At 36.4% G+C, this 12,306-nt stretch overlaps 1 protein-coding gene across 1 annotated transcript in view; it reads left to right on the forward strand.

Moving 5' to 3' along the window:
• The window catches only part of Mbd2 (methyl-CpG binding domain protein 2), a 57,090-nt gene that overhangs the window by 22,801 nt on the left and 21,983 nt on the right, over positions 1 to 12,306 (forward strand). The window contains exon 3 of the mRNA XM_051201087.1: positions 4,172 to 4,309. Coding sequence (XP_051057044.1) covers positions 4,172 to 4,309 — 138 coding nt within the window. The remainder of the gene's footprint in view (positions 1 to 4,171; positions 4,310 to 12,306) is intronic.

Here is a 12,306-nt window from a genome sequence, read left to right on the forward strand (position 1 = left end):
GATCTGTATTTCATATCTGAAGTTATCATTTATGTTTAGTAGTTATGTGATAATGTACCATCCTTGGTAAACCAGAGAGTTTATTTTTTAACATCATTGAGAAATTTATATAATGGAAAGTGGAAAAAACCCCACTAAGTTTCAATATGGATAAAATACTGATTATTAATACTGATAAAATATCAGTATTGATAATACTGACAAAATATCAGTAAGTATTTCCAAGTGTAAAATTGGAAATAACTGGAAGTAGAATTTTTGATTCAAGGAATATATAAAAGGTAGGCTGCTGAAGTGTTTGCTCATGTATAAAGGGTTGATAACATTCTATCCGTTTGTTACAGTGTAACTAAGGATAACTTCTAATAGTTGCAGCCCCTCCACAGTCACCTTTATTGCATAGTTCTTAAGGCTTACATTCTAGGCTTTTGTGGAAGGTCATTGAAAGAAAAAGGGGGAAATAGCTGCTTACTTGTGTTATTTAGTAGCACAATTTTATTCTAGATTTAAATGTAACATAATTTTAGAGTTTTCAAGTTATGAGCTGGGATGTTTACAATATTGCAGTGAATTTGCTGGTTTAATTTGTAATGTAAAGGAACTCTTTTATATTTAAAGAGAATGATTTTGTGGACAGCTATATTCTTGCTGCATGTCAAGGTGTTTTTTTTTTTTTCAATGCTCAAGCTTATGGCAGAGTTCCAGTGGTTTAAGACAACCCAGGTAACTGATGGCCATCATGAATTAAGTGACTCTGGCAGTCCTTAGGGGAGAGTGGTAATACAGTTTGCTGTGGGCTTCTGGCAAGCTGGTCAATCTACTTTGCAGATTGCCCAAGAGAATGTTTTGGAATATAAAATTAATTGTCAAATTTGTTGACCATTTAAAAGGAAAAGAAAAAAAAAAGTGTTTAAAAAATGCTTGCAAAAATCAAGAGAAGAATGATGAAGTACATTCTTTAATAACCTACCCTGTGTAGTTGTTTCCTTTAGGAATTAGGCTAGGGTTCTTTAAGATAGGATGAAGTGAACCATCTCACTACACAGTGGAACCTTGCAATCTATCTTGAATATTTTAGCAAGCTCTTCTACTGTTCTTTATTGATCCAAGAGCATAAATACATATATAAACATCAACCTTAGTGGGGTTTTTATTGTTTGCTTCCTTTCTTCTACTACTACTACTACTTCTCCTCCTCCTCCTCCCCCTCCTCCTCTTTCTCCTCTTCATCTTCCTTCTCCTCCTTCTCCTCCTCCTCTTCTTTTTGAGACAGGATTTTATATGTGTAGCCCTAGCTACCTGGAACTTTCTCTAGACCAGGCTGGCTTCAGATTCAGAGATCTGCCTGTCCCTGCCTCCTGAGGGTATGTGCTACTACTGCTGTGCCAACCCTAGCATTTTTAACACTAATAATTTCAGATGTTCCAAACTTCTAGTCTTTGTGGATTTAAGATTTGTAGTTTGTGATAGTGAAGAGTAGCCTCTGCTTCATCTTTCTAGTGTGAGTCTCAGACTTAGATATACTGTATACACAAACAGTTGTAATTACTTCTGTATCCACCAATGCCATATTTGTTCTACTACAATAAAGCTTGTTGTTTATTGAAGAATACAAATGTTAACCAAACAAGATACTGTTTAATGACATGTAATCCCAAAGTATTAGGTTAGGATTCTAGGAGACTGAACATTGACTTTAGGTTGGATGACTTTGGTATTTAGGTCCTCACATGTTGTACGTGTTGTAAGCTGTGTAAGCCAGAAATGATTGTTTCCCTGTATGCACTCCAGAATCACCACAGGAGATTTAGAATTGCACACCCCTAGTACCCACAAAAAAGCACCAAGTCTATCCTTCACCTGCAGTCCCCATGCTACGGAGGCAGACAGGAGTCTCCTAGCTTTCTGGCTGGCTGGTCTAGCCAAACTGGTAAGTTTCAGGTTCAGTGAGACACCTTGTCTATAAAAATAAGGTGAAGAGGACACTTGCCATCAACCTCTAGCCTCTGTACACAGGCACATGTGTATGTATACTCACACCAGACATGTGCACAGACACACACATACATACACACAAAAGATCTGAGCCTCATTAAAACTTTATTCTGTGTGTGTATGCACATGTGCTCATGTGCATGTGTGTGGCCATTCCTATTTTGTGGCATGTGGAGGATTAAATTCTTTCCTTCCATCATGGAGCTTCCAGGAATTGAACTCAGGCCACAAGTCTTGGCCACAAGCTACTTTGTCTACTGTGCCATCTTGATAGCTCACACTGCATAGTTTTAAAGTTGGTATCCTTTGGTGGTTATTTTGCAACCTGTCCCTTGAATTTGCAGTGGTGGATTAGATGCTTACCTCCTAGGCTTGCTAATAATCTATAAACAGTGGTCATGGACTCCATACCTATATGACCCATACAGTTAATGCAAATATGAGTTGTCCAGGAATACCAAAGGATACCTTGTTCCCCTAGTGGGCAGTTGTGACTAATTAGTCATGCTTGTTACTCAACCAGAGTCAGTTGGTGTTTAAGAGAAGCTGGAAATGTGGACTCCACACTTAATCCACTAAAGACCCCTAAAAACTGACAGTACATATGTACAGTTAGACTTGGACTACCTGCCACCAATCAATAATCTGTGTTTAGACCAGTGCTTCTTCAAACGTGGGCATCAGCATCCTTCACTATTGGAAGGATACACAGGCACTGTACCAATGCCAATTCTGTGGCTCCACTTTATGCCTGCTGGATCAGAAGCTCTGGGTATAAGGCCCAGTACTTCTTTCTAACAAGCTTCGCTGATTCTGATGTGTACTCAGATTTGAGACCTACTCTTTGGTAGTATGGAACTACACATTGAGATTCTGTATGTAGATAGCTGTAAAGACATACGCTCATCAAGTTTAACTTAATTAGACCTTTACATAAAAATGTCAGGCATGAATTGTTCTCAGTAAATGGCTTTTTACATCTTTTTCAGAATCAAAATAACAACTTTTCCCTGTCCTTTTGTTATCATTCCATTGGGTTTGCAAATGAAGTTAACAAGAGTTCTGTTTTACAATTTGACTTTACTAAATAATATGTCTGACATTTTATTTACTGGATGATTCAAATTTGATAAACACATCATATGACTTTCGAAGCTTTGATTTTTAAATCTCCCCAAAAACATGAAGTGTGACACATAACAGAAATAAGGAATGCCTGTCAGGCTGGGTGCATGCTTGACACTGTCTCAGAAACTAAACAGGAATACAGAGTGTTTATTCCTTGTATAAAATACTTGCCATCAGAAGTGTTTTGGATGTGTTTTTTTTCTTTCAGATTTTGGAATATTTCTACATATGTAAGTAGGTAGGCTTTCCTTGATGGTCAGCTCTAAGTTGTCTATTGATTTTCATATACATACTACTGTATTGTACAGAAAGAAAGTTTATGTACTACTTTTAGGGAACCTTTGCTTGTACCGTGTTGTATGAAATCATGTGTGAAATTTTTCATTTTTATCAGTGGTGGGTGCTCAAATTCTGATGTTTTAATTTAAGCATGTCTCATTTTATCAATGTTTTCTAAGATGAATTATGTTTACTGGAATCAGTAATTTTATGTGATTTTATATGAAGTCTAGTCTCATTGTTAATCAAGTTAAGTTTTAATATTCATATCATTGAATTCTAATATTTGTCCCTAGTCTTAGAATGTAGAAATAACTGTTATCTCAATTGCTGTCATCACACAAAGAATTAAAAGTATACATTATTATGAAAAAAGCTTACTACATAATAAAGAGCTTAAAATGTCTTTTTAGAAGGACTGAAGAGATGGCTCATCAGTTAAGAACCCATATTGCTCTGGCAGAGGACCCAAGTTCAGTTCACAGCACCTACTCAGTTGCTCACAAACCATTTGTAACTCCAGTTCTAGGCTATCACAATGCTGTTTCTGACCTCCTCATACTCTTGCATGCATGTGGTAAACATACTTACACCCAGACACATACATACACAAAACAAATGTATTTTAAATGTACCTTTAGAGAATTTAAAGTGCTGACACAGAGTGAATGTTGGAATAATCTATTTAAAGTCATGGGTTATAAGTTTAAAAGGGTATTGATTCAATTTTGTTTATGTATAATATTAATGAAAACATTTCTATTCACAGGGTAAACCAGACTTGAACACGACCTTGCCAATTAGACAAACTGCATCAATTTTCAAGCAACCAGTCACCAAAGTCACAAACCACCCCAATAATAAAGTGAAGTCAGACCCACAACGGATGAACGAACAACCACGTCAGGTAAGGGACTGATTTGTTCTCCAGTCATACTTTCCAGAAAATTCTGGTATTTTTACCAGGCATCATTCAAATAAATTCTGGTTAAATTTCAATGCATTGAAAAAAAGTTTTATGTCCAGGACTCTTATAGAGAATAAACGATGTGATATAATATTTAATAAAAATACTTTAGAAGTTAATTAAAGTGATTCTAGCTAATATTATTGGCAGCAGTTTATGCTTTGTGTTATAATATTCTGCAAGCTTGGTTGTGCTAATCTTAGATTTTAAAGATTATGTTTCTAGGGATAGTATTTCCTAGAAAGATGAACTGTGCAGCTTGTGTTGTGTTTGGTTTGAACACATTTTCTATTATTTGGAAATTGCTTCTCTTCCCCCTTTGTTTCTGATTTCTAATTTCAAGGAATCTATCCCAAACCTTTTGAAAACAAACAAACAAACAAACAAACAAACCAGAACTAGATACTATTTGCCAGGATGGGTATATTACTGTGAGTTCTGTTTTTGTATGAGTTCAATGCATTTTCTCTTTGAATATTTCTTCAACTTATGTCCACCAGCAACTTGTCTTAGACAAAGGCATTATCTGAAAGACCTCCCTGCTGCTTAACAAGGTCACACAGTCAGGGATGGAGACTGTACCAAAGGCTCAGCTTTCCAGGTTGCTCTCCCAACTCCCTCCCTCATGTGGTCAGAAGCTAGGTGTTCTGTGAATTTCAGTCACGCCTGGGGTGAGGAAGTGGAGGAGAAACACTGCATTTTCTCTCTTTTCTCTATTTCCTCCCACGTAATGGGTTAGAAACAATGATTGGCCTACAATGAGTATCTTTTGCTCAAATATTTTCCACTCCATCTTTTCATTTGAATTTGTTTTTCACTAGTCCTTCAAGTGTTTCATCTCCAAACTTCACAAAGGACTGGGCCAAATCTCTCAGACAGTTGCTCTAGAAAAAAAACTACAGAAAGAAATTCAGTTCCCACATCGTCTGTAGTGTTTTTTCCTCTTCAGGTGAGCCAGGAAAACAGAAGATGTTTGGAGCCACATTGGATCAGCATCTTGCTATAGATGTCTCAAGATTTGAAGTTCTAAACTTGCTTTACTGTTGGTCCCCAAGAGATTCAACAGGGGCCATGTAAGTGTATCACATCAAGTATAAAAGATGCGTACCTGCATGTGCCATTAGGGTCTTGTCAACACATAGGTTTTCTTTGGGCCATTCAGCTTTCTGTGTGAGGCTTTCCCCTCTGTTTGACTACCACGGGCAGGATAAACACAAGACTGCTGGTGGTTTTAGTGTGTTCAGTTCAGTTCAACATGGAAGGGATTCTGCCATCTTGAACTCTGCCTGTCTTTATCAAGCTGTTCTCTGGTTGTATTCTTTTTGCAGATAAGTTATGTAGTCTTTAGTATCTGTGGTTTGGCTTTTTGATGACTTAAAATTGTTTTGTTACAAAAATTTTTATTATTTGAAAAATTTGAATGTTTATAACTGATTAAAATGTTTCCCAAAACATTAAAGACAGAGGTAGAGTATAACATCTAATGGTACCATTTACATTGGAAATTTGAGTTGTCCTATTGACAACAGGTATTATTTAATAGATTTTATTCTTTTCTTTGCCAGATTACATACTATAAACTGTATGTGAGTTTTATTTAAAGATCAATTGATTAATTCTGGTCACTTTAGTAGTAATTTTATTGCTTACTGGACCTGAAGGCAGTCACAGATTGTGAAAGCTGTAACTGTGTTGTGCTGGATGTGTACCTGTCTACAGAGATCAGTAACCAAAGCTGTAACTGTGTTGTGCTGGATGTGTACCTGTCTACAGAGATCAGTAACCAAGAATTTTAAAGCTTAAATGAGCTGAACAATACCTTTCATTCTTTGTTTTGTGGAATAGTTTTGAGTTTTCTCTCTTTTATTATGGTTTATGGAATTGTTCTTAAGTGAAAAGTATGTGTCCCTTTTCCTCTGTCTCTTGTTAAAGAATTTTAGCATCATTCTAACACAAATCTTTTGAAAGTTTGCTCTTCCTTTTAGCTAATGTAGGCAGGTGGTATTATAATCATTTAGCAGGTTATTTCAGCAAAAATGGCTGTTTTTTCCTCTTATTCTAGTGTTAACCTGACAATATATTTAGGATTTTTTATTATACCAAGACAGTTATCTTTCAACCTAAGAGTTAAAGTAACATTTGAATGCTGTGTAATCAATATGAAGATAATAGAGATCAGTTTTATAATTGTATCATCTTAAAAAGTCCAGTTTAGATACAGGTGTGTTAGTAAAAGGATGCTGGTTTTAATTATATGTTGGTATCTTTGCATAGCAGATGACAACTCAGCCATTGTTGGGTAGATGGTTGACAAAAATATACAAAGACAAAAAATTCTAATTTGCTACTCATTATTAGATCCAGTAAAATAGATCAGCAATATGAATTGCTCATTACTCAACTTGGCAAAATTATTTTATTAGGCAGTGAATGAATTACACAATGAGATTTATATTTCTAAGGTTCTCATAGGTAACAGATATTTTTTATTCTTTAAATATTTTGTTCTCTTTCACTAAGGTATTTAATTTAGTGGTATGAGCGTTGCATTTTAGGCCTAGAGTTAGAATAAAATTTCTGTATTTTAATTTAGGCTTCATTTCAGTAGGTTTGACATGCTAGATGAGAAGAAATAGAATTAGTAGTCTTGTCTTTATAGAATGAGCATTTTATGCCTAGGTTATTATATAATTGTCCAATATGAATTCTGTAAAGTATAAACTATGAATTTGTATGGATTGACTCTTTAAAATGAATTATCTCTAGATGTGCAAACTAACATATTTAAAATGCATTAAAATAATTTATTAAACCAGTTATCTGCATAAATTAAAATTGTAAAATAGAAATGGAATGTATTAACTCTGGTTATAACAGGGTAAGTAGCAGTCATTTTTATATGTAGCAGCAGCATGTTTGTCATTTCATTAGATGGAAAAATTGGAGGGAAGTCTTTTATCAGATTGTGACTCCCAGTGGAGTCATTGCAGTGCCTTACTTAGATATATAAGACACATTCAAGTTTTTGAAAAATCTAATTGAATTGCAATTTTATTAAGGATGTCTTTCCTATTTACTTCTTTGAATATGTAGGTAACTCACCGTTTTGAGTCTTTTTTTTTTTTCTTTTTAATATTCCTGTCTTTGATGCTTTCTGGTCTCTTGTGTGTTTCTTTTATCTTCAAGTTGTGTAAGTTTCAGTTTTGAGTTTTTGTTTCCTTTTAAAATAATTGTGAATCTAACAGGGCCGATGTACCTTCATTGCCATTGAGAGTCTCTGGACATTGTTTTTCTTGAAGAATACTTATGTTTTTCCTGGAGGAGTTAGTATTTAAAGCAAGTGAAGATGTACGCTTGAGTATCCTACTTGTTCTAGTTTGTCTTTTGTTTTTCTAGTCCTTCTTGAAAGGATATGCACCTTTCCTTCACTCCTTCCTGGAACCCAGCCAGCCTTTTCTTTTAGAATGAGTTCTTAAAGTATATTAGAGGAAACTTTCCAGATGAAAGAAAAAAATAAAACCCAAGAACATTTAAAGATGTGTGTGAAAGATCTGTGAGTTAATTCAGTGTTGAGTTGCTATAATTCAGAAAATGACTGTTCATTCTAGCATTCTTAGCCTCTGTAGCCTCAACAGTTACTTCTAGTATAGTCTTTATGACCGAGACAAATCCCCTGAGAGGATATTATATTCCTTTTATCTTCTCCAGACAGAAGAGTTGGCTGCTTAGGCAGAAAACATAGATAGTATGTTCGGTGTGTGTTTCAAGTGTTACTCTAAGGAATTCTGGGAAGATGTCTCATACAAAGTGCTAGATACATAGTGTAGACTGGTGCTATGGATGGTCAAGAAGGCAAGCTGCTGTGGCTAGGAAATGTGGGGTGAACTTTGTAAAAGCTAGAGGACTGAAGATTTAGTAGGAGAGCCAGCAGAACGAGGGATGCTGTGCTGGGGAGAGCAGTGTTGTAGAGCTGCTCATCAGCAATAGGCACAGACCACATAGAAAAGTTAGTTAGAAATGAGGGTTTGAGTTAGAAAATATAGAAGCTGAAAGTAGTTCATGTAGAGGATTCCTTAAATGCTGATCTTAAGAAGGGCAAACTATGTTATTTATTGTTTGTTTTCTTTATAAGAGAAAGAAATGAATAGACAAAGGAAAAAAAATACTATTTCTTTTACCTAATGTAATCAAAATATTTTTAACCATTTAAAATACTTTCTTTTAGAACTTTAGTGCATTTTGAGAAGCATAATAATATTATATATTTGTGCACTTTAAAAAGCTTCATATAACACTAAACACATTTTTGTTTTTTATCTGATATGTTCTTGTAATTTGTAAGTTAACTATACTGTATGTTGTGCTAACAATTATAAATTACACTTGCTTATGATTTCCCTGGCTACTCCCTAGTTTTTAAGGTAGTGTTCAGAGAGTTTTTTTTTTTTTTTTTTTTTTTTTTTTGGCACACACTAAGCCTCTTCCTATATGTTACAATGGTCTCCTGGGGTAAAGTCTCAGAAATGTAATTAGCCTGAATTTATGATTTTGAAACATTTCATCAAATTGACTTCCACTGAGTTGTAAGAAATTAAAAGACTATTTACCATCAAGTTAAGCACCTGTTTCATTTCGTCTTCTGTGACACGTTACCTATAAAGGTGTCCATTTCACATTTATATTTATTGAACATTGTGAGATTGAATAGACAAGCATCTGTGTTTTCATTTGCAAGGAGAACTCCTATTTATTTATTATTCTTATTTTACATACAGATCACAGTTCCTTCACTCTACTTCCCTCCCTCCCATGCCCCTCGACCACCCTCCCATCCTATTCCCCCTCCACACTCCACAGGGTGGGTGATTCCTTCCAGGAGGGGTCAATAAAATCTGTCAAGTCATTTGGAGTAGGGACTAGGCCCTCCCTTGTAAGGAGAACTCTTAGAGGATTTTGACTGTATTGTTGGTTGCTATTAGCCTGAGATGATGAATGTGACCTTAACCTCTTGTGGCAAAAGCTCATCCTGTGACTTTCTCAGAGACCTTACTCTGTAGACTCAGTCATTTGCTTCTTGTGTCAAAATATATAAACTGACTTCTACAACAGAGCATTTCAGTGTACTCAAATTATGCACTAAAACATTCACTTTACTTTATGCACTTTTATTGTTTATTCTTTTTGTTATCTTTAGCCAAACTTTTGCATGGGGTTGTATATCTGCTGGTTGCCTGTCATGTAGTTTTGTATCTCTAAGACAAAACTTTTATTCTTGCTCTGCCGCAGAAATTGCTCTTGTTATGCTTACTGAAGTTGGTAAGTTAAAAGGATAAAATATTCTCCTTAAATTACCTCCTGATCTGCTCCAGATTAGGCACCATTACTATTTCTGCCTCTGGCCCCTTCCCTCCCCCGTGTGTGTGTGTGTGTGTGTGTGTGTGTGTGTGTGTGTGTGTGTGTGACTGATTGTGTGTGTGTTGGGGTGGGGGTGGGATGTTAGTCTTTGTTGGTATTTGCCTGTTTTCATGTCCTCCTTCTGTTCTCCTGACTGTTTTAGACAGTTGGATTCCCAGGCTGTTCTGTGCATCCTCCATGTGAGTAACCTCCATGGATTTTTTTCCTCTTCTGGTTCCCATCTCATGTGTTAAGGGTCCCTACTCCGTATCTTTTCACTTGTTTGGCTCAGTCCACATGGAAGTATCATAAGAACCTCTGAATATAACTTGTTGAACTCTGTTCTGTCAAACCAGCTAGTTTCTATTTGTGCTTTATTTCATTAAAAGCACTGTTCACCCTGTTCTGGGAAACCAGAAACCCGAGTGTGTTCTGCTCTTATATCTTTATAACTCCAAACCATCTAGTTAGCCTTCTTATTGGCTAACTAAGTCTTACTGGCCTCACCCTAACACTCCCTCTTTAAACAAATTCTTTTTAAGTTTTATTTTATCACTCTTATCACCATACACCAGGAAGCTTTCAGTGGTTCATTGCTTGGTGAGTCAGTTTACAACAAAACTGAACATGGCTATCTTCTCTACAGAGAGGTTTTTGGTATGAGCCCCAGGACAGAGGACGATAATACACACACTTTCCCGGTCCTTCCCTCCATTTATTGAGACAAATTGGCCAGGGACTTACGACATCAGATGGCTTTAAACTTCTGATCCTTTTGTCTCCACCTCATCACATGCTTGTTGGTGGGATTGAACCCAGGGTCTCAGCCAAACTAGTAAAGCATTCTACTAGTTGATCTATATCCCTAGCTCCCCAAAGCACTTTCTCCCCAAATCACAATTATTTACTTATTTATTTGGGAAGATTGTTCCATAAGAGTTGTGTGGGGGTCAGAGGATGGCTTGCAGGAATAGGCTCTCTACCCACCATGCCGATTCCATGGATTGAACTCAAGCCCTTGGTTTGACAGCAAATGTCCTTACTGCTGTGCCCTCTCCCCAAAGCTCTTTTCATTTTCTCTCTGTTTACCTCTGGCCTTTCTTCTTTTGTCCTACACTCAGATAACTTTGAAAACTTGGTTTCCAGCTTTCTAAGTGTTCTGCTCATACAACTCACCCTATATACCTAGGTCATATTTTACACAGTTTTAGATTGATCCCTAATGTCTACACTTAAACACTACTTTATCTGTTCTGAAAACCTAACTCATCAAATCTGTACTTAGAGACCTGTCTGTTTCTTCTTTCTCCTTTTCTGATTATTACTACAGTTTCCATGTCAGTAACTCATGAGTATTTTGAATCAATTGAATGGAATTCTTTAATTTATCCACTTACATCTATTTTTGATACATTAATTTGTGCTAGGTACTTTCCTAAACAATAAAAACATTGCAGTGGGCAAGATAATGTCCCTGCTGCCCTGGAGCTGAGCATCTAGTGTGATAAAGTGAGGGAGATGAACAGTATAGTATACCATGTTGTGAGTAAATGGGATGAACAACAGGAGTGAGAGAATACATGGTCTATAAAAGTAGTGCTGGAGCGACAGTATGGTGCTTGTGAGCACTTGCTGCTCTTCCAGGGGACCAGCACTGGATTCTCAGTACCCACTCAGCAACTCGTAACCATCAGTAACTCTAGTTCCAGGACACCCAATGCTCTAGGCTTAGAAGTGGTATACAAACATATATGCAGGCAACACACCCATACACACTCAATTAAAAAAATAAAAGTAGAGAAATATGGGGAGAACATCATAGACAGAGCTCTTCATAGATTATGTAAAGATTGACTTAGGGCTAGAAGATCATTCAGCAACTGTGATAGGAAGGTAGGACATAACTGATAAGGTGGTGAGATAATTGATAATATTATTGACTGATCAGCTTCTTCTGTGTGGAGTCTTCAAAAGAGATGAGAGACTAATGCTATGAATAGGAATATGGAAATAATAAAGGATGACACAATAGTTTTAATAAGTAAAACAGTAAGCTGAGTGTTAGAGTATTAATAATCCTCATAATCTTTGGAGGTCTGGATTGTAAAAGATGATGGTTACGGCCCAAGTGGGGGGAAGAACAGTTTGAGATCCTAGCTTACCTCTCTTTATGGAGGCAAGGGTTGCAGTGGAACATTTTATGTAAATTAAAAATGAAGGCATTCACAGCTTCCTCACCCATCCCTTCACCCATCCCAGTCCCTTATAAGACATGATGACTTAGGTGGGGGTGTCCAAGATTTTTCTTCCCAGTGTTGAGGAGTGAACCTTGGGGCTTTGCACTTGCTGGTTAAGTGCCCCATCGCTGAGCAAAATTCCTAACCCCAAGCTATGATTACATTAACAAAATTTCTATAAATAACTGAAATATAGATTAAAAAATTAGAAATGTCAAATTGTTTCACATCAAGAGTTACTCTAGCTTGTTATCTCTTATTCTGGTTCCCAGAAGCCTTTGTTTTTAGTTCCTGTTCTTCCCTTTA

This window comes from Phodopus roborovskii, unplaced genomic scaffold (assembly GCF_943737965.1).
Source record: "Phodopus roborovskii unplaced genomic scaffold, PHOROB, whole genome shotgun sequence".
NCBI classification, from domain to species: domain Eukaryota; kingdom Metazoa; phylum Chordata; class Mammalia; order Rodentia; family Cricetidae; genus Phodopus; species Phodopus roborovskii.